This window comes from Melospiza georgiana, chromosome 20 (assembly GCF_028018845.1).
Source record: "Melospiza georgiana isolate bMelGeo1 chromosome 20, bMelGeo1.pri, whole genome shotgun sequence".
Lineage (NCBI taxonomy): Eukaryota > Metazoa > Chordata > Aves > Passeriformes > Passerellidae > Melospiza > Melospiza georgiana.
Genome location: NC_080449.1, coordinates 5321346 through 5346530, shown reverse-complemented (window position 1 = coordinate 5346530; position 25185 = coordinate 5321346). Strand labels below are relative to the sequence as shown.

Sequence of the window (25185 nt, the reverse complement as noted above, 5' to 3'; positions counted from 1 at the left end):
GCCAGGAGCTGGTGGGGAGGGCTGGGGCCTCCTGCTTCCCAGAAACGAGTTGGTGCCTCTAAATCCTCTCTATTCAAACACAGTGCTTGGAGCATCCTCTCCTCCCTTCTGCTGCTCCAGGGTTTGTGTCTCGAGGCAGCCCCTGCCCGTGCTGAGCAGGAGGAATTGTTCTGATTTCAGAGGTGCCTCAGATTTATGGAAAGAACTGTAGTGGCTTTTATGAGGATATGGAAATGCAAGGCATTATTTAGAGGACCCTTTAGCTGTGTCAAAGGGGGGGAAGAAAGGAAAGAGAGTCCCTCCATCTGAGTAATAAAACCTCTTATGAATATGGGAGCCACTCAGCTCTACATTCAATAGTTGTTTTTTTGGCTTTGTTTTTTTCTTGTAGGTAATAATTCAAAAAAGTAGAGCTGGAGCAATGGGAACGGCTTGCAGGGAAGGCAGGGTGGAGGAAGATACTCTGGAGGGCTCAGCCTGGAGTACGTCCTTGCTGCACAACAGTATGAAATATAGTATCAATTAAAGCTTCCCGTTTTTACAGCCTGTGAGAGGTTATATACGGTGTGGGTGGATGTTTGTACTTTAGCGGGAGAGGTGGGTGAGATCCTCCAGTGGTGCAGAGGGAAGCAGGAGCTGCCTTTAGTGAGGGGCTTGTAGGGCTTTGGTTTATAAGTGGAAATAAAGCAAAGGGCATAAAGCAGGTTTTTGTCAAAGACATTTCAGGGCATTTGCAGCCTTCTGCCCTCTTCTTCTGAGATGTGTGCCAGGGAAGTTGTGGTGATCCCTCTGCACCTTGCTGGGCTGTGGTATGGGTGTAGAGGGGTGCACAGAGCTTGGGGTGGGCAGGCAGGGATCCTCTGTGGGATCAGAGCATGGTGTGGGCAGTGTCCCCACCCTGATGAGCTGCCCGTATGTTGGCTCTGTCCCTCCTGCAAGCGTGGATTCCTTCCCACAGGGCAGGATGAACGCTGCCCTGAGAGCAAACCCAGCAAAGCCAAGAGGCCAGCTGAAGTGGAATTTCTACTCAAGACCGTGTTTTGTGTTGGAGCATCTGACAAGATGGCAGAGAGAGGTGGAGGGAGCTGCTTTTTGTTTATTCTTTTAATCTCTGTGCATCTGTGTCTGCCTGCCTGAGCGAAGCCGTGCTGTCCTTGCCACGCAGCTGATCAGTAATTGTTTCATCTGCAGATTATTTCCTACCTTCCCCCACCACTGTTTCTTCCAAGATGCTGCTGAATTGGATGCTGCTATTAGCAGCCTGTGTTAATTTTCCCTGAAGACTGCTCTGCTGACTGCAATTGTTGGGACTCACAACAACTTCTCATTTTGGTTTTAATTAAATGTGTTGGTTTAAACTGTTTGTTTTTGACATTTCCTGCTCAATCTTCTGCAGCTCTTGGAGGTGACTGAGCATTGCCTCGTGCCCTCAGGGCACTCAGGATGTGCTGTATGTGTGCTCACACAGAGATGAGCCATGGGAGGTGGGGGACTGGCTGTGCCCCATCCCCTTTGGCAGCAAGAAGAAGCTGGACACACTCTCTGATTTTCAGGTGAAGCTCCCCAGGTTTGTACCAGGATGGAGAAAGAGATCTGGTCTCAAAGCTGTCTCAGGTCAGACTGGGTGGAGCTCTGAGCAATCTGGTCCAGTGGAGGATGTCCCTATCTGTGGGAAAGGAGTGGAACATGATGATCTTTAAGGTCCCTTCCAACCCAAAGGACTCTGTGATGCTGTGATCTTTTCAGGCTTTCAGAAAGATTCTGAATTTGGGGTTTCCCATGTTCACCAGCTGTTCCCAGATCCATATTCCAGTCTGAACTCAGCAGAAGGAATTGGTTTAAAATATTTCTTTTCTTGTGCTGTTTTCTCCTCCCAGGGTTTTTTGCTCTCTGGAGACCTGGGTCAGGGCTCTGACAGAAGCAACACTTTCTTGCAGACTCAGTGTCACGTCTGGCTGCTCCAGGCCCTGTGTGTTTCATGTAAGGTGGCCATGTTTGGGGGCAGCTTTACAAATTGCATTTTATTCCAGCAGCTCGTAATCAGCAGGGTCACCTCGGTGCCTGTGTTACAGCTCACTCCTGCTCCTGTGTCTGCTTCCCTGGCAAGAAAATGTGAGCAAATGGCTGCAGTGTTACCAGACATGAACTCTAAATATTAACATCAATTTATGAACTGTATCAGCGTGGATCAAAGGGATTCCAAGACGGTTTTACAGCACGAACGCTCTTTGCATGAAGAACTAATCAGCTTCTGGAGGCTGAAGTACATCATGTTTTTATCGTGCCTTTGACAGGCTGGTGAACCTGCTCAGCTGCTGCCCAGCTTCCCAGCCCTGTGCCTGAGAGAGGCATTCCCAGCTCCTGGGGCAGGGAAGCCAAATGTTCCTCTGCAGGATTGACTGGAGCAAAGCCAGCAGGATTGGTGTTGGATTGGCATTGGATTGGTGCTGGCATTTGGACGGTGTCAGCAGGTGTGACAGTATTCAGAGGGGTCGCAGGTTGAGGGAAGAGATGAGAATGTTGACTCCATGTTTCAGAAGGCTGATTTATTATTTTATTATATATATTACATTAAAACTATACTAAAAGAATAGAAGAAAGGATTTCATCAGAAGGCTAGCTAAGAATATAATAGGAAAGAATGATAGCAAAGGCTTGTGGCTCGGACATAGAGTCCAAGCCAGCTGACTGTGATTGGCCATTAATTACAAACATCCAACCTGGGCCAATCACAGATGCATCTGTTGCATTCTCCAGCAGCAGATAATCAATGTTTACATTTTGTTCCTGAGGCTTCTCAGCTTCTCAGGAGGAAAAATCCTAAGGAAAGGATTTTCCATAAAAGGTGTCTGCAACAAGCAGGAGGTGCTTAAGAGCTGAGAAGTGTCGAATCCTGAGAGATGCCCCCTCCCCACAGGGGTGGGCACCTGCTGAGCTTTACCAACATCATTTACCCTCTGCTTTGGGAGGGATGGCACATCTTTGATCAGCCAACCTGCTCTCCCTCCCACAGATGGAGATGCAAACATTGAATTCTGCATTCATACAACGAGCTTATCACAGCTCTTCTGCGCTTTGTGATGTGATCAGATTTGGGCTGGATTTCCCTGAACCCTTTTCTGATATCTGGAGAGCATCACTGTTAGAGAGCCCCAGGCTGCAGCGTGGGAGTTGGGAGATGCAGAGCATTAAGAAGATTTTTTTGGGTTTTTTTTGAGGAGTCTCATTTCTGTCTCAGCCACTGCTGGCCCAGATGGCTTCTGAGGACAGAGCTGTGCTCTTACCAACACCTCCACAATTTGTCTAAAGCTGCCATGGGAGATCTCATGGCAGCATGGACTTGACCACAAGGCAGGGTGGGCAGATTCGTTCTTGCTTAAGTTTAGGAGAAGTTGGCTGAGCCATCACCTGCCTTATAAATGCATTTGTTGTTTGTCAGGAGCTCAGCCCTGGAGAAATCAAGACTGACTGACAAGAAAACCCAAAGAGAGCGTCTGTCAGAATGATCAAGGCAGTGTAATTTAACACTTAAATTGTAGCCCTGCTCCTCCCACAGGAAAGGTGGTGCCACTTTGAGCTGTAATTGCACACAGACATGTACTGCTAATTGACTTCTGCTGTGCCAGGGTGGAAAAGCTCTGGCAGGATTAATGGTGTTCCAAGGGGATGGAGGTCTCCAGGTTTGATCATCATTGGGTTGGGTGAGAGCCCATGGGTGCAGTTCATGTGCTGAAAATACACCCTGGAGTCAAGCACTGTGAGATATAAACTATGAGTGCTTCAGCTGAGGGAGGACTGAATGAAAGATGTGTCTATAGGCTTGTGTTGTTTTATAACGTTTCTATCATAACTTTCTGTTTAAGAAATTCACCTTGTTCAAAGAGAGAAATAGTTAAAAAAAAAGAGTCAGGAGGGTTGGTTTGGATTTTAACCTGGTGTGATGCTGTCCCTGGATTCAAACTAGACTATCGAACTTAGAGTTTGACTTAAAACTATTTAAATTATCCCCAAATCACCTGGTTTTGCACTGGGCAGGAGAGGGATGGTTAAGCTGAGCACTGTGTTACTCTGTGGGTGCAGTCCTGCCCCAAATCACATTTCCTTGCTTAAGTCAGTACACGTGTGTCCTGGGCACCCAAAGTCTGTGCAGCTCTTTGGCATTTTCTGGGAGAAATTTCAGAAGCAGAAGTTTCCATGCCCTGGGCCCAGGACAGGATAAGGAGAGCTGATCAAGGGGAAGAGCTGATAGGGGAGGAGTTGTCTCTTTGGGCAATGTTCTTTCAAGTTTAACAAGGGGAAAAAAAGGTTTCTAAAGAAATCAAATAGGGTTATTCTTTGTACCTATAGAATGAAGCCAGAGGGATCATCTTTCCTCTAGTGTTTATAAAAAACTATCTGTAACAGGATTAGAGCTGTATGATAGCATAGGGCTGGATACATTAATAGCAACCTATAGTATGACCTCCCATTGCTTCCCAACACAAAATACTAATTTTAGATGAAAAGGAGTTTTGTTGGCCAAGAAACAGTGAATGGACCAACGATGACAAAAAAAGAGCATAGGGAGGAATAAATAGATGTTCTTCAAAAAAAATTATATTTTGATCTTTTGCCTTGAAAAGAAAGAGAAAGGAAAAGCCAAACCCTTTTGGCTGCCTTTTGGGTGCTTTGTTCTTTTCCCTTGTTAGATATCTCTTCTGAGCTGTTTTATCCTGTTGTGTTCTTGAAAATGATTTTTGAAATGTCAAAACTTCAAGCCTCTTTTGTCAGGGCTTAAGCAATTCCACTGAACTTTGAAGGAGACCCCAGCATGAGAGACATGAACTTCTGACGCTGCCTTAACTCACCCAGCTTTGATCAGCGCTGGGGAGCGAATGGGGGGAGTGGAAAACACACACATGCACAGAAACCCAAACAAATCAACCCCCTGGGGGCTGCTGGACCTTGTGGAGCTGGGAGGGGGCTGGAGCTGTGTCCTGGTGTTCACCACATTGCTCCATGGCATTGGCTGGCTTGTAATTCCAACAGCATTTGAGGGACATGTCCTGGTATGGGGTATTGTATTTGCAGGGATGCCCCGACAAAGGCAGGAATGAGGCATCTGACTCCATGTGCTCAGAAGGCTGATTTATTACTTTATAACACTATATTACATTAAATACTATACTAAATGTATTAAAGAATACAGGAAGGATACTTACAGAATGCTAAAAAGATAATAATGAAAACTCCTGACTCTTTCCAGAGTCCTGACACAGCTTGGCCCTGATTGGCCAAAGAGTGAAAACAACTCCCAGCAGAATGCAATGGAAAAATCACCTGTGGGTGAACAATCTCCAAACACATTCCACACGAGCACAACACAGGAGAAGCAAATGAGATCAGAATTGTTTTCCTTTTCTCTGAGGCTTTTCAGCTTCCCAGGAGAAAAATCCTGGGCAAAGGGATTTTTTCCAGAAAATGTGAACACCACAGGTATGAGGTTCCTGGAGGTGGTGCTGGGTGCAGAGTTGTCATTTTGTTTCTGTATTCACTTGGTTGGTTGATGGCTGCTTTACCTGAGACCTAAATATCTCCATTCAAGGGAGATTTCAGCAAGGCTTTGAGTGGGAAGCTTGAAATTTGTGTCAAGGAGGACAGCTGAGAGGTTGGCAGTGAGGACAGCAGGGCGGACAATCCCTCCAGTGTCTTCAGAGTGTCTGTGCTGGGACCTGCCCTGGGGAGTGCAGCTGAAGGGGGGCTTCAAACCGGGTGTGGAGGTGATTTAGAAGGGTATGAGGTCCTTGAGGAGGGTTTTAGGAGGCTGGTTTGTACTGGGTTCCACCACCCTTAAGTCCCCCATCACTTCCCTTCCCGCCATCCAGAGATTGGAGTTGTGGAAAACAAATCCAGCTGATGTTCCCAGCAAGCTGAAGGTGTTTGAAACAGCTTTTGATTGGAAAAATGTTTGTTCTTGGTAGTTTCTAAAAGGATTTGTTCCTCAACGTGCCCTGAGCTTTTCAAGGTGGTTTTGATATGTACACGACGGTGACTTTCGAAAAACTGTTTTCTGTGTGTGGATTTTTTGAAAGTGAAGAGAAAAATTTTGTGAAAAGGCTTTGAAATCATCAGAATTTTAGCTTTCAAAATATTTGTAGAGTGCCTTTTTTCTGTTATTTATTTCACAGGCAAGCTATAAAGGGATCAAGGTTGGGGTGTTTGTTTGTTTGTTTGTTTGTTTGTGTTTTCAGTGGGAGAGAAGGTGATGAAGGTGTCTGTGAATGTCTCTCAAAACCTTGCCACACATTCCGCTTCAGAGATGTGAGAAGTTTCCTTGCTAGAAGTTGTTCCTTCCCTCCTCTGAGGAAGGAAAGGGAGGAAAAGAAAGGGGAGGAAGGAGGTAAAGGAGGAAGGAAACTAAAACCTTTAATTTGCCTGGGTTTGGGTTTTTCAAACCGAGGTAGAAAAACCTCCATTTTGCACTGAGCCTGAATTTTTGGATTGAGAGCTTTTCACTGCTGCTTTTCGAATAAACAAACAAACCAACCCCCATAAAAACCTGATAATGAGGATGACTTCTCAATCAGACTTACTAAAATCAAAATAATTAATCTTCAAAATACCTGGAGCCAGAGAAGGGGCTGGAGCAAAAGTCTGATGAGGAGCATCTGAGGGAGAAAAGGAGGCTTGGGGGGGAATCTTCTCACTCTCTACAACTCCCTGACAGGAGGGTGGAACCAGGTGGGGTTTGGCCTTTTCTCCCAGGGAACATTTAGGTTGAATATAAAGATTCTTTAGGTTGAATGTAAAGTTTTCTCTGATTTCTTCAGAGAAAAGGGTTGTCCAGCCCTGGTGCAGATGCTCAGGGCAGTGATGGAGTCTCCATTCCTGGAGGGATTTAAAAGGTATGTGGATGCGGCACCAGGGGACATGGCCTGGTTGCCTTGGCAGAGGAACAGTGGGATTTGATTATCTGAGAGGTCTTTTCCATCTGAATGATTCCATTTTGGGGATCTCCAGAGGTCACCCCTCCATCACCCACCTGCCTGTCGAGCAGATCCTGGACCATGATCCTCTGCCAGCTTCATCCCTCTGGGTACCAATGACGTGTCTGGTTTGTGTCGGCTTTACTTCTGTGACTTCCAAGCTGTATTTTAACCAGAAGTGGGGTTCATTAAGTAGGGATTTAATCAAGAGCTGCTGGTTTTGCTCTTCGGTCCTTGGGTGCAGAGGGAGTTGTCTGTAGCTGAGTCTCAAAACAACCCTACGTGCTTCCCAAGCTTTGCTCTTTATTAGGGAGCTGCGGAAATCAGGAGGAAAACAAAATTGACAGGTTACTACTTAGACACCTACATGTAAATAGTAAACACTCCCAAAGGGTGCAGGATGCATTTCTGTTTGGGAAAAGAAGCCAGCAATTGTTGTTATTGGTATGTAAGGCTATCTTTAAAAATTCATTGAAAGGAATAATTAGGGGATAAAACCACATGGCTCTGAGAAACTTCTTTCTGCTCAGTGTTTATCTGCTTTGCAGTGGTGCTGGGGGGTTTACCCAGTGATTTACTGCTGCCTTGTGTCTGATTGAGATGTATCCTGCAGCCTTGGTGGGGCAGCTCCTGCCTTGCTGTGTCTCTGATGTCTAATTCTCATTTGCTTGAGCAGTCAGTAGCTTGGCAGCCTCCACTGGCTTTGAGTGTAGACATGTGTCTGTGAATGTGTTTATGGTATATAAACACTCTGAGTGTCAAAGACCCAAGTTTATGGGAAATTAGGGCTTGGATTTGGCTGGTGCTGAGATCTTGGGATGCCTGAAAATGAGGTCACTCACCGGGATGCTTGACTCGAGGCTCTGCTTGTTTTATCCTTTGCATGGCTAATGCGGTGCAGGATGAGGGTGAGAAGAGCTCCCTCTTGCTAAGCATCAGGGATCCTCTTCAAAAGGAGATCCAGAGTTTGTGTTCAAGCAGGTTCACGTGGGGTGGCTGCTGCTGCAGGCTCATTGTCCTGCTTTTTTAATCTCTTGGCTTTCATCAAAGTAAGTTGGTGCTTCAAAGAATGGTGTCCTAGTCCTTTACTAAGGGCCATAAGCCTTACAGTTTCATGACAACAGGCCCTGGATCTGTAGACTTGCTATCCCTGGGTAATCTCTGAGAAGGATTTCAACATTCAGACAGTGGTTGCAAATTTTGCCCACGTTGCGAGACTTAGTGCAGGATCTCACAGCCACCTTTCCACTACCTGGCAGTTCCCCTTGCCCACTCCTCCTTGCAGGTTTCTTCTCCCCCATTTTTAGAGGCTTTTACCATGGTGAGTTTTGCAAAACGCCACTTAATGGCAGAGGTTTTTTGGCTCCTCTCTGATCTGTGCAGCACTGTTATGGAGGCAGTCTTATAATCAATGTAATTGAAGATCAGAGTTAATGAGGACCTCTGTGCCTGCAAAATCCCCCAAGCGATGCTGGGCCTCAGATGTTAGATAAGGAAATGATTGGGCTGAACTGAAAATCTATTTGGCTAATTAGATGATGCATATTCCCAGATGCCAGTGGGGAAAAATACATTTCACAAAATAAAGAAGCATAAGATTTTGTAAGAAAATATTTTTGGCAGGAATTCGCTTGTAACTCACAGGAGGGAGAGGGTGGGGGAGTGTCTGGTATGAGATAACTCACACAAGAAGTTGTGTGTTGGGCCAATCCACTCACCTTCCACAAAAGGTGAACAGGCCCTGCTGCTGCTGCTGCCCACCTGTGCCCTGAGCTCCAGGTGCCTCCAGGACAATTCCTCCTTGATGCTCTGGTTACAGATCAGAATAATTACACTGGTCCTCATTTCTGCAGAGACCTGGGAATCAAATCCCAGTAGTGCAAGGGCAGAGGAGCTGGTGGTCCATTTGCTGGAGCACATTGCTGTGGAGAAAAATGGTCAAATGAAGTTCTTTGGGACCAACTGTCAGTGATGTCGCAGACATCTTTTATGAAAAATCTTTTTTTTTAGGATTTTTCCTCCCGAGAAGCTGGGAGGCCTCAGGAACAAAATGTAAACATTGATTATCTGCTGCTGTGGAATGCAACAGGTGCATCTGGGATTGGTCTGTGTTGGATGTTTGTAATTAATAGCTAATCACAATTCATCTGGCTCAGACAGAAAGTCCAAGACAGCTGTCCTTGTTATTATTCTTGCTTATTTTATTTTTAGCTAGCCTTCTGATGAAATCCTTTCATCTGTTATTTTAGTATAGTTTTAATGTAATATATATCATAATATAATAAATCAAACTTTCTGAAACATGGAGTCAGATCCTCGTCTCTTCCCTCAACCTGAGACCCCTGTGAACACGGTCACACAGTGAACTCATTATTATTTTACAGGTCTTGTCATCACAGCAGCTCCTGAAGAGTGCAGAGCTCTGATGCTGGGCCAAAATGCACATTAGGGGTTTTTCTTTCAGATTTCCACACTCACCTAACACACTTTTTTCCCCATTCCCCACAGGCAGCAGCTTCGTTGTGAGTGAGGGGAGCTACCTGGACATCTCTGACTGGCTGAACCCAGCCAAGCTGTCCCTGTACTATCAGATCAATGCCACGTCCCCCTGGGTGAGAGATCTCTGTGGACAGAGGACCACTGATGCCTGTGAGCAGCTCTGTGACCAGGACACAGGTAAGGGAAGCTGGCGGAAAGGGAAACCCTTGGAAAGCTCAGAGATGTGGGGGAGAAGGTCTGTCACTGGGTATTTTGATGGCTCACCTCTGCTTTAGCCTGGTGGTAGGCATGGGGGACTGAGGGGTGCTAGCAGGGTCACAAAGTGGGGACCTCTATTAGCAAAATGTGAAGAAGATGGGCACAAGATGGGGATTTGAAATGGTGGATTGACCAGTTCTCTGACAGCTGCAGGCACGTGGAGTTTATCTGCTTCTCAATTGGGTTGTTCTGCTGTCCAGTCTGGAAAATGTGAATTTACCCCATCTCCAACCCTCTTCTGGCCATTTTCACTGCAGAGCACCACAATTCCCAGTAGTGCCTGCTCCTGCCTGGTGCTTACCTAGGTTGGATGTGTCCTCCAGCCCTTCCTGGTGGAGTTGTGAGCTCTGCCATCCCTCCTCATCTCTAGGTGAGGATTCCGCTGAGCTGTTCCGCTGGTGTGCATCTCCTGCCTATGGAGCACAGCCAGCCCTGCTGGGACCCAGCTGTGGGGCTGGCCAAAGGACAAGTGTCACCTTCCCTTCTGTCTTTGTTGGGTGGCACATGGGAGTGCTGCACTGAGCCAAGAACACAGAGCACAGCAAACCACACAGGGTGACAGGACCTTGCACAAGAGAATGGCTTGGGGGCTGCTGGGATTTTGTGCTGTGACTCACGAGTGGCTCATCAGCCTTGGGTTGGATGGATGCCTTCTTGGTGGTGTGCAGACAAGTGTCCCTGTGATCCTGCTTTACTGAGTGTCTGAAGAGCACCCAAACCCCATCTCCTTGCAGAGAGGTGCCATCCCAGCTTAGTCCCAGCTCTCCTTGTGAGCCATGAGCTTCTTCACCCCATGTGTGTATGAGATTCATGGCTGCAGGTAAGGATGTTGGTGTCTGGCTCTGCCAGACATTTAAAGGACGGCTCACTGTGGAGAAGGCTTTTTCTAAGCCTCCCAAAGCCCCTGACTGTCATTAATGCTTGGATTAGAACAAGAAATACTTCAGAGTCATGAACACCTCGTGTGGGGTGCTGGGGGTGACCCTGTTATCATTCCTCCCTGCTCAGCTGAGATGCAAATACTGAACTTGGTCTTACAAACTAATTTTCCTGGTCAAGACAATCTTCTTAAGTGTTCCTGTTCCTCAAGGCTTGTCTGCATGGCTTCAGCAGGAGGGTGATGCTGCATTATTTCCCTGTGTAGAGAGCCCTGGGCATCACTCAAAGCCCCAAGCAGGGCTGGGAGGTGCCAACAGCCACGCTGACAGATGGAGGTGGTGCAGGAGGAGGCTCTTCTCATCCAGATGTCACAGAGCAGAAGGATTTTTTGTTTCAGGCATTGGCAAAACACAGCCACCTCAGTGGGAGAGGGGAGATGCACTCAGCTGTCCCCTGGTTCAGAGGAGGAGAGAAACAGCTCTGCCTCCAGCAGAATCCACAAGGACACTGTATGGAGCCAGAGCATGACTGCCCTGCTGGAAAGCCCTGTGGCTCCCCTGGCCAGTCCCATCCTTGGCAGGGAGCAGGGCTGGCTGATCCTGCCGTGGCCTCAGTTGTGAGGAGCTGCTGCTCTGCCCTGCCAGCCCAGCTGCTGCTCCTGCTGTGACCCCGGCTCCCAGAGCAGCTTGTCGCTCCTGCTGGATGCCCAGCAGGTGTGCAGGGAAGGGAGAGATGCTCATTATCCCGGGAGTTGTGCTGGAGCTGAACCTCAGCAGCTGCTCTGCGCTCCCAGCCCTGGTGCCTGTGGTCCCTCCCTGCCCATGGTGAGGGCAGAGCAGCTGCATCCCAGCCCTCAGGGCCCTCCCCTGAAATCTGTCCTTGGGCTTCTGTTGGGGAAGATGAAACAGGAAAGCCTTATAAATATGATTGTCTGGCAAAAGATTTTGAGAATATGGAAACTATAAGTGAGATTGAAATGAAAGCAAGCTTTGAGATCCCTCAGTTACTGAACAACTGGAAAACAATGGCATGGCCAGCTGAAGGTGATCCCCTTTTGATGGAACAACACCCTCTGCTTGCAGACAGGCCCAAGGGTCAGAGCAGACCCTACAGCTTGGCAGAAGGGGCCCAAAGAGGAGATTTTAGGGTTTAAAATGTAGCACAGTATGGTAATGTAATGATTCTTATAGGGTATATGTAAACACTATCGGATTTGTATGTTGTACTAGATCGGTTAGTGAGAATTAGAATATTCAACACAGAAGAAGATTTATTGTATTGTAACCTCGCTCTCTTACCCCCTTTTTACTCTCTTATGCTTTTACTCTCTTACCCTTTGGCTCTCTTACCCTCTCATCCTCTCTCCCCCTCTCTTCTCTCATTCCTGCTCTGAGCTGTCTTCGGCAGCTCCCAGCAGGGCCCTGCACCCAGGCCCTTTGCAACAAACCCCAAGTTCCAGCCCTGGCTGCAGAGATCTCTCGTCTCCATCCATCCCCACCGTCCTACCCCCCAACACTCCTACAGGCTTCTTCCCCCTCTCTCCAACCTGGAAGTGTGCACGTGAATAAACCAGAGTTTTTCTCCTATTTCTGCCAGTTGGATCCTCATGGATGGAGCAGGACTGGCTGATGGGGCTGCTGACCTTCATAGCCTAAATCTAAAACTCCCTAAAGAGGCCCAAACTTCACAAGAACTGAAATTAGGCCTTTGGAAGTACCTGCTTGACCCTGTACCCCAGGACATAACCCTGTGCACCATGTCTGTTCATCACCATTGACCAGCCTTTAACTGGGGAGAAGTTTCCCCTCCAGGCTGAGGCAGACTGTAACCCCATGATACACTGCATGTACTTTCAGATTTATTTTTATTAATGTCGTTCTATTTTTAAGGGTGATTTATTTTTATCACCATGAGAGAGGAAGGCCTGTGGTTTTATGGCAGCACATAAATCCTGTCTGGATTTCAACCTTTTCGGGTCAGGGATTTTATCCTCTCTGTGAGCATCCCAAGCGATGGGTGCCAGGGATTCCCCTGCCCTCTGCCTTCTCAGCCTGGACAGAGCATCCATGAGAATGATGGACTGAAGTTTGTCCTCTCTGGAGGCTGAAAGCCTTCAAAGTTGCCCCTGTGAGAGCAGCAGAGCCAGCATTGAAGTCCTCCAGTCTTTCAGTTTGGTTGATATTTGCTGTCCTGAGATGTGCAGGATGTCTCTGCTTCAGCCTGCACAACTGAAGTATAAGTCAGAGCTCTTCACTTTTCGGTCTTGAAGTTGTTTATTAATTCTTATCTATAAAATTTTCTTTCTGCCCAGCCGAGATCTGCTCAGCAGGGCAGCCACAGGCACTCTGCGTTGTCCTTTTATACTACAAACTACCTATAACATATTTACACTTAATTCCCAATACCCATCACCTGTGTTAGACAGTGCACTTCTACTCTAAACCAATCCCAAAGTGCCAACAGCACTGCAGAAAATGGAGAACAAGAAGAAGAAAGGAAGGCTGGACACACCCAAGTTCCTCCATCTTGTCCCCATAACCCCCATGCCAAAAATCCTAAAATCTACATTTTCACCCTGTGATCATTTTGTTATTACACTGTTCAAACCTGTGTGACTTTCATGTCCTCATACAAAGCTGGTAACTTGCTTCAGGGGTCACAATCACATCCCCAGGTGCTCTGGGCTGTGTGCCAGGGTCTCTGAGCCCCCCAATGGGATCCTCAGCAACTCTGGACACCCGGAGGGATGTGCTGTGTTCTGACACTCCAGCACATTTATGGCTAATTTGCCTTCAGCCATACCCATGGCAGTGTGGATCTGCCTTGTCCCACGCTCCCTGGGGTGTGGACAGACTTCTGTGGGCAGGATACTTGGTGGCAGTGCCATGGGCTCCTGGCACACCTTTGGACAGAGAGCCCCAGGTGACATGTACTCTCTCTGGTGACACTCAAGCCCAGCACATTCTTTGGGTTGGAGTTTGAGGTGGGATTTGTCTGCACAATATATTGACATGTCAGCCTGGACACTCCTTCAGTGTGGAGAATAATTCCCAGTGAAAACAGAGGCTCTGAAACACTAGGAAATGCCAAAATCCACTTTGTTGCCTGACCTTAATTTGCCTTCCCTTGCGTCTCTGTCGTGTGACTCACTCTGTAATTAAATGATTGCTGCCCCCCTGACAAATCTGAAACCTGTGTTGTGAAGCCCCAGCTCATCAGAGCATTTCAGAGGGAGCACTGACATCTGCACACGAGCAAAATGTCATCTCCCTCATCCCTCCTGCCTTGGAAACAGCCAGCCTGGTTGGTCTGACTGCAGACCCAGAGACAAACGGGTGCTGCTGGGATGTGCACAGCGACCATGCCCAGCTGCCACATCAGACGGGACAGGCAGGATGGGCTCCTTGGCTGGAGATGCTCAGCCAAAGCCCCCCATCCTCCTGGCAGGTGCTGCCTGTGCTGTTTGTGACCAGAACAGGGCAGGTTTGTTGTCTTGTGGGACTGGCTGTCAGCTCTCCTCACTCTCCATGTTTTGAAGAGCTGTGGGAGCGCTGCTGGTGCTGCTGCTCGTGCCACGCTCTGGGATACCCCTGGGTACAACCAGGAGTGCTTGCTGCCTCGCTGGCCTCCCTCACCAGCCTCCATGAGAGCGTCCCTTTCCAGCAGCATATGCAAATCCTCATTTGTGAGCACAATTACCTGCTTTGTATGCACAAAACCCATCCACTTGCACATTCTGTGGGCATTGCTGAAGAGACCTGCTGGAGAATCAGTCCCTGAGGGCCAAATGCTGGAAGAAACAGCCTCTGATTTTGTGCTGTCAGGCTTGCTGGAGCAGTGGCATAAATGAGATGGATAGCTACCTTGATTAGCAGGTGCAAATGTGTTGAATTTTTTTTTTTCCCCATCTATAAATCAGGCTTTTCTTCATCAAAATTCTCACATTGCATCCACAATTGGTAGCCCTCCCCCAGTCCCCAAAGCATGAGCTTGAAAGAACCAGATGAAATGTAGTAGCAAAGGTTCTTTTCTGGAAATTGGCAGGAGGAGATATAAAAAAAAAAAAAAAAAGAAAAAAGAAAAAAGAAAAAAAGGGTTTCCATCATCATCCAAATAGGCCAGTTTGTCACCAGAGCCACAGATGGTACTGCTGCCTGGGTAGGACAGGGGTGTGTTGTGGGCAGGAGGCAGATGAAAGTCATTTTACACAGAGCTATATTTTTTTTTTTTAAGGGCAACCTGTTAAAGGGATTTGGAGGTTGCAGAGCTGAGCATGTAAATCAGGAGATGACCAACCTTGCTGAGGGCGTGTTTGTGTTTATGGAAACAGCCACCCCTTCCTATAGTTCAATTTAATACCATGCAGGTTCTGTGCACACCAAGTAATATTTGTTTGTTCTTGTGCTCCTCTGCTATTTTCGCTGTTTCCTGGTGCCTTTATTGACTCAGACTTTTATAGGACGAGGTTCTGTCTCTCCAAGGTATGGAGTTTAATAACTTGGTCAAATCCCATGTAATATGCCATTCCTTTTCCTGTGGTGGCACAGCTTGCCTCGTGCACCAAGCAGGGCAGGAGGCAGTTAACTCCCAAGCTAATTTAGCTCCAGGCTGGAGTGTTATACACAAACAGCAATCAAAACTCGTGCCTGCCAGGGGCCGAGTTAAGGTTATCTCTGCTGTCTTTGCACTCTCATTTTCTGCCATTAGAGTGTTTAATCCTGCAGCTGCTAATGTTCTTGTAATGGCATTTTCTGTGCTTGTCTAAAGAGCACGGGGAGGAGGGAAGAGGGATGGGTTTTGCTGGATGGAGCTGCTCCTGAGCCCATCCCTCTGACTGGGCCATCCAGCCAGCACTGCTGGGGCTTCTTGTCACCGGCCGGGGGTCTGTGTACAAATCACAAACGGGACAGGGCTGCTGTGGAACTGCCTTGAGCTGTTCTATTTTCCAGCATCAGTCTCATTCCATGGCTATGACAATGGGAAGATGCCACCAGCTCACATCCCAGGCAGCACACCAAGAATTTAATGTTACAACTCACTTTATAAGTTTTTTGACCAATCACACAAAGCAAAAGCACATTGACAGTAGTTCTATCCAACCACTATAAGCACAGGTACCTTTGGTTAAAACAATGCTTGCTTATTTCAAATACAATACCTGCTTGTGAGCCTTAAAACACAACACACAGAGCTCCATTATTAAGTTTCAAATTTCCTACTAGATAAACTTTTCTGTAGCTTAGGGAGTTATTCTAGACAAGCATTAATACGCAGACCATTGTTCTATATTTCCTTGCTTTTCTACAGTATAAATAATTTTTCTGCTGACCAATCTCATGGCTGCTGCTTAGCTCTAATCACAGTTCTACTGTCTCTGAGGCCTACCTTTTGCAGCTTTCCCAAAACCATCTGATTTTGTGGATTCCCACAGCTTCTCACCCTTCCATGGCCAGCTCTGGGGCAGTGCCCAGCCCAGAAGGTGGCAGCTGTGCCACCCTCAGGACCTTTCTGCTTCCTTGCATCAGCTCACGTGTTCCTTGGAGGTGTGGTGTAGGAGCTGAGCAGATGATAATGAGAATTAAATCCATGCAGAGCTTAAACTCAGGCACAATCTTTGGAGGTTAAGCTTGCACTTAGGTGCTGTGATGGATGAGGTGAGGAGGGTGACTTGCAGCAGGGATGGAGGAGGGATAACTGTCAAATTCACTCCAGCTTTTCCCTCCATGCTCTGTGCCAGGCCAGCAGGGCAGGAGCCACTTCTTTGTCTTGTTCCTAGAGTTCTAAACTGCTTCTGGAAAAGTTGCATTTCTCATCAGGATGAAGCAGAGGCTCAGGTTTGGAAATGCCATCCCTGAAGAGCAGGAATAGCAGGTGCCACGGGTAGGAAAGGAGCTTTTCAGAGAGCTTTAGTGGGAGGCTTGGAACGTGGTGCTGCAGCTCTGAGGCTCAGTGGCACTGAGGATGCTCTGCAGGATGTGTGTTTCCAGACAGGAGCGGACACAAAAGCTGTGGCTGAGCTCTGTATCCCTTTGGGTGGGAGAGGCAGCCCTGAAACAGGTGTGAGTGTGTTTGTGTGATGGGAAGGTGTGTGTTTATACCCCACAGCCTTTGGGATCAGGCTGCCACCCCAGCTGGGGTCTGGGCTTGTCCCCAGCACATACCTGTGCAGCTGGGGCACAGCAGGGCATTCCTGAAGGACAAGGATGAGTTCCTGGAGGTGCTGCCAGGAGGGAATCAGGGACACCAGCAGTGCCAAGAGAAGGCTGACAAGCAGCAGCTTTGCTCCACCACTGCCAGAGCTCCTCCAGCTCCTTAAATAAAAGTGCCAGTGACAGCACAGAGCAGCTTCCCTGGGAGCACAGGGACTCTGGGAGCCTCCATTCCTGCTGTGCACTGGGTGGGTGGATTAGGGGGATTCCTGCAGCATTATCACCACAGATCATTCTCCCCATAATGAGGCTGACAGGCTTATCCTGGCAGGCTGATGGTTCATCCTGCAGCCCTGCTCTGCTGCTCCCAGGCCCTGTGGGGATGGGCAGGAAGGGTGTGGGTGCACTGCGAGACCCCATTCCAGCAGAAGCAGAGTGTAGTGAAGGAATCGTTCAGCAACTTCCAGCTTTTCTGTATAAAAAAGAGAGCTAAACCCTCCACTTGTTTAATAACACACTGGAAATACAATATTGGACCTCCAGAGCTGAGCACTGGGACCAGCCCTCATTTATGCTGAGCGAGCAGTGATCCTTTGGCTGGAACAGCTGAATTATTGCCATGGATAATCCAACCTGGTTTGTGCTTCTGAATCCAAAGGCAGGGGAAGGACTGTGCATGGCAGGGTGCAGGGTGGTGGCAGTGGGAGCAGGATTCTTGTCCTGGGGGTTGGTAGATCCTTATTCATTTATGCTCCTGCAACAGCTGAACATTACACAGAGGCGTGTGCAGGACCTGTGGAAATTGCATCCAGCTCCAGGTGCACTTACTTGTCAAACTTGGTTACTTTGGTTGACTTTGGCTTCAAGCTCAGCTTGAATCCTAACTCAGCTGCAGCAGGGCTGAGTGGAACAGCTGCGTCCATCTCGGATGCAGTTGCTTTGAACAAAACCTCTTTAGTTTGGCCTTTTGATGGTTTCATTTATTTTAGCAGCATGTTGAAAAATACATGCTAAAGAGGGCTTGGAGGTATGGAGCCCTGTTCCCCCCACTCCAGGCACTTTATCAGGAGTTTTTCATTCCATGGGGAATCAGCATCCTCCCTGGCTCAGCATTGTCTCTGGGAAGCATGGGGACAGTCTGAAAATAACAGAGTAGTTTGGGGCGCCAAAGAAGGAAGGTGGATGCTGTTGGGGAGAGGGCAAAACCTCCTGTAAAAGCTCAGCAGGTTCTGCTGAAATTTTTTGGAAGCCTCACTAATTGTCAGCTCATGGTTCTTGACAGAGGAATACATCCTAAAACACCTGACCTGAGGTGATGGAGCCCTCTGTGTTCCAGCACTCGGCTGATCCTGTTCTGGGAGCTGTCCTATCCAATTTCCAAACCCTGCCCAAGGGGTGTAGATCACCCTGGGAAACCTGTGGAAAGCTGATCCCCCCTCTCTCCTGCCCTGGATCTCCTCCCCAGCTGGTGGCACCACTTGCCCTCTCACTTAGTGAAATAAACCTCCCAATAAACCTCCCAATAAAGTCTTGAGCACCAGCTGTAGCTGCTGAACGTCCAGGATTGGAGTCGATAAAATCAATATTTCCCCTGGTTGATAGAGTTCCTCCTTCTGATGCCAAACTGAAGGAGCAGTAAACAAGCCAGCAGGCAAAATAAACCCTCCTGCACCCTGGCAAGGGGGTTCCCCACCTTGCACCCCCAACCACAGATATGGGGAAGGGTTTGGGCCATGGGATGTTGACCTCTGTTGGTTTTTTTTTTTCTTTTCTTGCTCTAATTTCCGTGGCAGGAGCCGAGAGTGAGGCAGTGCCCCAAGACTCCAAGCTCTGCTTTGCAAGCACTTTGAGATGTCTCTCATTTGCAGAGCACATATTTGTTATGTAATAAGCGCCAGGAATTAATGATCCACAGCACGGCTGGGGAAACTTGCGTACTAAGCACCCAAGGAAAAAATAACTTTTCTTTTTTTAAAATCACTGATGGAGCCATTAGGACCTGTGTTTTCCTGCACTGAGACCGCCCCAGCCCCCAGGCAGGGCAGAGCAGAGCAGGGCCAAGCGCTGCCATCCCTCTCCCAACTCTTTCCCTTTGGAGCAGCAATGTTCCTGCCGCTCCTGTTATGAATCATGAGGTTAGCAGCTTTTGACAGATCATAAATCAGTGCTTCCAAGTCGCTAGGACAAATCCCAGGACATTTAATCTTTAATATTAGACGCGTTTGAGGCAGTGAATATTTCATGAAGGTGCTGTTGCATTTTAGCACATCATTAGCCGTCTCTTTTTTTCCCCCCCCACCTCTTTCCTTTTTTTTTGCTGCCTCTCCCTTCCCAGGCGTCTCTTCCTCAAAAAATCTCAGTGGTTGAATCCCCATCTCGCTCCCTCCTGACAATAAAGCTCTTTACTGTAATCCTTGTGAGGCATTTTAAGAACTTGCTTAAGGAGGAGCAGGCAGGTAGCTGCCACTCTGCCTTGCCACTGTGAGGGGGGTCCCCACGTCCCCAGCATCCTCCCCATGTTCCCACCTCGGCTGTGTTTACAGCTCAGCTTTGCTGCGCTGTCAGGCACGATGGGGAGAGGAGGGGAGGGTGGGGGGAAACACTGGCAGCAGCTTGTAGCAGGAACTCCACGTGCAAATCCAATTAATCTTTTGATTTTTCTGTTTCTTGCTCCGGGTTATGTATTTCTACCGAGCACTGAATGAATTTGGGCCAAGTGTGGGTTTCTGGTGTGGGAAATGTCTTCTCCTGCTGGCAGAGAGCAGAAGGGAGCAGGGCTGAGAGCCCCTCCATTGTGGGATGGGGACACAGCATGGCAACTGTCTGGGGAGGGTTTTCAGCATTTTAGTTACTGTATTTACAAACAAGAAAGAGCATTTTGCTCACATTACTAACATGATCCATGATTTATACAAAGATCTTGCTCAGAGATCTTTAAATCGCCAATAACTCAAGACCATTTTCTACTCACCTGGTGGCTCTGTTAAATGGATCTGCATTACTGTAATCAGACTGGCATCTAAATTAGGGGGTTCTGCACCTTTCAGTGGGAGTTTGGGCTGCAGGAGACTCTGCTCTCTTGTGTCAGATGGCAGAGCAGAGTTGGGAAGGGGATGTGGGATGGGTTTGTGGTGCCCACCTTGGGCATTGCACATGGGGACACTGGAAGGTCGAGATCCCTGCTGAGGAGTGAAGCCCTGGCTGCAGGACTGCACAGGAACACGGGTTAAGGACAGATCTTCTGCATCATGAAACCCCATCCCCAACTACATCATGTGGGTTGTATAATCCTCTCCCTGAGAATAACTCCTATAGTGGATACTTTTGCCCCCAACAAGGGTAGAGAATGATGCAGCTGACTACATCTTATCAGAAGGCTAATTAATTACTTTATTATACTATATTACTCTATACTATACTATATTACATCTAAACCGAATCTGCCAATCACTCAACTGTACAGAATCTTGTGACTGTCCCAACAGTCCTGACACACACACTCTTGGCCCTGACAGGCCAGGGAAACAAAACAACATCACTTTGGGTAAACAATCACCACATTGCATTCTGCTTTGGCACAAACACAGGCACAACAAATGAGATATGAATTGTTTTTCCTTACTCTAAGGTTCAGAGAACGTGAAACCCAGAAATATTCTTGGGTTGAATTGTGCCTTGCTCTTCTCTGTGAAGAGAAATGTGGCGACAAACCACAGGTTTCTTACAGCTTTCCACATCTCCTTCGGGTTTGATGTGGGGAGGGGTAACTAGTGGGTTAGCTGGTGTAAAATTTTCTGGGTCTCCCAGGAGGCTGGGGGAGAGTAGAGCCAGGGAAAGCATTAGTGCAAATCCTTCTCCACACCTCCTGGGGGCATCTGGAGTCCAAAGCACTCCGGGGGAGGGCAGCCGGGGAGGAGGGCCTGACTCTGCAGTCACTGCCATGCCTGTGGGGCAGAGCCATCTCACCCTTTGCCTGCTCTGTCCTAGGAGAGTGCAGCTGCCACGAAGGGTACACGCCGGACCCCGTGCACCGGCACCTGTGTGTGCGCAGTGACTGGGGACACAGCGAGGGGTGAGTGGGGACACGGGGCTGGGGGGCCCTGCCCTGGCCTTGGCTTGCGGCATCTCGCAATGATGGTTAGAAATGGGCAAACTTTGCTGGATTTCTCCAAAGCTGCCAGCAACTAGGACCCTGCAAGTCCTTAGAGCCCCAGACATCACCTTTTAACTGATCCCCAGACCCTGGGGAAATATCTTCTTTTTCACACGGAAAATGGCCTCCGTTCGCGGCATCTCGCTCTGACCGACAGGGCAGCGCCTGGTTAGAAATGGGCAAACTTTGCTGGATTTCTCCAAAACTAAAGCTGCCAGCAACTAGGACCCTGCACGTCCTTAGAGCCCCAGACGTCACCTTTTAACTGATCCCCAGACCCTGGGGAAATGTCTTCTTTTTCACACAGAAAATGGCCTCCGTTTGCGGCATCTCGCCCTAACCAACAGGGCAGCACCTGGTTGGAAATGGGCAAACTTTGCTGGATTTCTCCAAAGCTGCCAACAACTAGGACCCTGCAAGTCCTTAGAGCCCCAGACGTCACCTTTTAACTGATCCCCAGACCCTGGGGAAATATCTTCTTTTTCACACGGAAAATGGCCTCCGTTTGTGGCATCTCGCTCTGACCAACAGGGCAGCGCCTGGTTAGAAATGGGCAAACTTTGCTGGATTTCTCCAAAACTAAGGCTGCCAGCAGGTTGGACCCTGCACGTCCTTAGAGCCCCAAAGACCTCCTTTCAATTGATACCCAGACTCTGGGGAAATGACTCCTTTTTCCCACAAAAAATGGCCTCCGTTTGCAGCATCTCACCCTGACTGACAGAGTGGCACCTGGTTAGAAATTGGCAAACTTTGCTGGATTTCCCCAAAACTAAAGCTGCCAGCAACTAGGATCCTGCAAGGCTTTAGAGACCCAAATGCCACCAGTCCATCCTTCCTAGGAATCCCACTAATCCTCATCTCAATAACATTCCCAGCCCTCCTACTACCATCCCTGGATAACTGATGAATCGCTAACTGACTCTCAACCCTCCAACTATGGTTTATTAACCTAGTTACAAAACAACTAATAATACCTCCAAACAAAAAAGGACACAAATGGGCCCTGATTTTAACATCCCTCATAATCTTCCTCCTAGCCAGACCCTGAGGAAAGGATTTCTTTTCCCATAGGAAAATGGCCCCCGTTTGAGACCACTCGCTCTGTCCTACAGGGCAGTGCCAAGCATCGAAATTGGCAAACTTTTCTGGATTTCTTCAAAACTAAAGCTGCCAGCAACTAGGACCTTGCAATTCCTTAGAGCCCCAGACGTCACCTTTCAACTGATCCCCAGACCCTGGGGAAATGTCTTCTTTTTCCCATGAAATTGGCCTCTGTTTGCGGCATCTCGCCCTGACCGACAGGGCGACGCCTGGTTAGAAATCACCCTGGGTGATCCCTGTGCCACTTGCCCAGCCCAGGGATGTGCTCAGCTGCTTTTGCCCTCTCTCCTGCCAGGCCCTGGCCCTACACAACGCTGGAGAGGGGATATGACTTGGTCACGGGAGAGCAGGCACCAGAGAAGATACTCAGGTGAGTCACAGGAGGGTTCAGCTGGGATATTTGGGAAGGGAGAGCCATGAGGACATCCCAGTGTGTGCAATCTTTTGGTCAAATGCCAGCTCATTCTTGTGCTGGTGGCAGGACAAGTGTCATTTAGCTATGACAGACCTGAAAGATTTGTCCATGTTGGCAGGCAGAGAAGGGTTCCCCTCTTGTCCCTTCAGCAAATGTGAAGACAGCATGTACAGAAACTCCTCCTGGAATAAAATGAAGATTTTTCCCATCCCCATGTTCTCCTCTCACATCTCAAGTAATTTCTCTCCCTTGTGGCTTTCAGGAAAAGACAATCATTGACTTATCTCATGATGCCACCACTGCTCTGCCTTCTGAGCAGGCAGTGGAGGGCCACCATGCCCTGTGGTCACTCTGCTCCTTGTGACTTATTTTTCCTTCGTCCAGGTCCACCTACAGCTTGGGTCAAGGGCTGTGGCTGCCAGTCAGTAAGAGCTTCGTGGTGCCCCCTGTGGAGCTTTCCATCAACCCCCTTGCCAGCTGCAAGACAGATGTTCTGGTGACTGAAGATCCAGCAGATGTCAGGTAGGAAGCAGATTTCTCGTTTTCTTCATGCCCGAGTGCCTACACTGCTCTTTAAATTGTTATTGAGGATGCAGTAATTTCTGTGATGATAGGTTTGATTAATTTCCTTCCAATAAGAAATCTGATGTGATTGCTCTCCAGGCTCTTTGGGCTGATGGGTCTAGGCCAGGCCTGAGTGTGTAACTCTGAAATCTGCCAGTACAGGCAGGTGAATTGGTAGGAACCTGTGGCAAGGTAATTTGAGAGTGGCTTAAATGTAATGTTGGATTGCAGTGCTTAAATGGATGCATTTACTGGGATGGAGGGGCTGTCATCTTTCTGAAACTCATACCCATATCACATCCACCTGGCACTGATATCTGCTGGGATGTTCATGAAGGGTGAAAGGTCATGTTGCTTATCCAATAATTACACAATTAGAGGGGTTATTTTCCCTTTTTGGAGTTCAGTGAATGCCTGGACATTTTGCTGATCACCTTGGTGGTGGTTACGCTCTTTGGTCTGGTTTATAAGGGTTTAACTGTAAATTATAAGGGTTTCATTCTGAAGGTATTTAGTGTGTATTGCCCTCTCTCCCATTAAATTAAGATTGAGCATGTGACTGCTGGGTGCCAGGGAGATTTTGTGTTCCATCCCTCCCTCCTTCCCTCCCTTCCTTCTTGCTGCTTTCTCCTGTTGACTCCAGACACAATTTCCTGACTTGAAAATCCTTGCTTGTATTATGAATCATCTCCCCAGGCACCAGCAGGATCCTTGTGTCCCCCAGCCCCTTCTGTCTTGTATTTCCCCAAAGTGATGAGGAATGGATTTCCATTCTTCTGTCCCATCATCTTGGCAGGGTTGTAGTTGAAGCAAGTGTCTACAAAAGCTATGGTAGAGCCAGGACTGGCATCCAAGGTGTCCTCACTTCCAAGTGTTGTGTGGTTTTGTTGCTAATTAGTGCTTGTTCCCTTTTCCTGTGAAAAGAGACAGTGGTACATATCCATCACAGTTTGGCTCTTTTAGGCCCATTGCTTTTCTTGTCTGCAACAACTTCTGCTTTTCATTTGAGAAAGGAAGGGGTTTATGCTAACATTTTCCAAGCCAAAGTGCCAAGAGAACATTATTTATTTCTTTCCTCTTCACATCTTCATTAAAAGTGCCTCAGTGAAGGTAGAGGCTCAGAAGCTTGTTTTCTGCTCCAGTGCAGTAATTGTCTCTGGGCACTGCTCCTTGTGGAAAAGTCTCTGTTGGGATGGATGAATGCCAAGCAGGAGGAGGGGAGGCTTTGGCACAAAGCTGTTGCCTGCTCCCCTCATAAATGCAACCTGAACTGAGAATTCCAGGTATAAATATTGGAGTGGCTCAGGTAGAATATGGGAGGTGTGAGTTCATGGCACTTGTATCTTACACGCAGGAGTTGCTGAATTATTAAAACTTTAATAAACGCAATAATAAATATTTGATGTTGAATTATGGAAGGTTTCGCAGATACAGTGAGAAGTGAAAAGCAATCTATTATTTCTACATTAGAACTGAAACACTTCTCAAACGAGGAGCAGCAAGCTTGGGATCCTCGTCACCCCAGGGTGGGTGGAACAGTCTTCTGAGGTTCTTGGGTGCTTTCATGCAATGACACTGATATTTTCAGAGCTGCTTATCTTGCAGCCTCTTTGCTTTATCTCTGGACTGACTCAAGGAGCTTCTCAGGGAGTTTTGGTGGTTCAGATGTTCAGGTGGTGATCCAGCATGTCAGGTAGTCCAAGGTGTAGGGTTCAAACACAGCCATCCCTCTCTCTGCCTGAATGGGTTTCCTGCCTTTGGGACTGTGGCAGCACAGCTGTCCTTCCATGCTGGGAGCTCCTGCAGGTGAATCACAGAATTATTTGGGTTAGAAAAGGCCTCAAGGATTGAACCCAGCCTGTGACCCATCCCCACCTTGTCACCCAGACCACTGCACTGAGCACCAAGCTCACTTTTTGAATATTTCCAGGGATGAGAATTCCACCACCTCCCTGGGCAGCCCTTTCCAATGCTTGACAACCCTTTTCCAATAAAGAAACTCTTCTGAACCTGCAGGGCTTGGGCTTTAATACAGCCCCATCTCCATGCCACAGAGCAGACCCTGGGCTGTGTTCCACCAGCTGCAGCACAGCTGTGCCCCATTTGCTGTCCTGTGTCACTGTGATGGTGGCTCAGTGCTCTGTTCCTCCTGTGTCTGTAATAACGAGCGTGCTGCATTCCTGCAGACCTTTCATTAGTCTG

General features: G+C 48.1%; 1 protein-coding gene across 1 annotated transcript in view; it reads left to right on the top strand.

The window, feature by feature from the left end:
- ASTN2 (astrotactin 2) overlaps nt 1–25185 on the top strand; it is a 360946-nt gene that overhangs the window by 134867 nt on the left and 200894 nt on the right. The window contains exons 7-10 of the mRNA XM_058038034.1: nt 9474–9641; nt 20738–20822; nt 22300–22374; nt 22804–22941. Coding sequence (XP_057894017.1) covers nt 9474–9641; nt 20738–20822; nt 22300–22374; nt 22804–22941 — 466 coding nt within the window. The remainder of the gene's footprint in view (nt 1–9473; nt 9642–20737; nt 20823–22299; nt 22375–22803; nt 22942–25185) is intronic.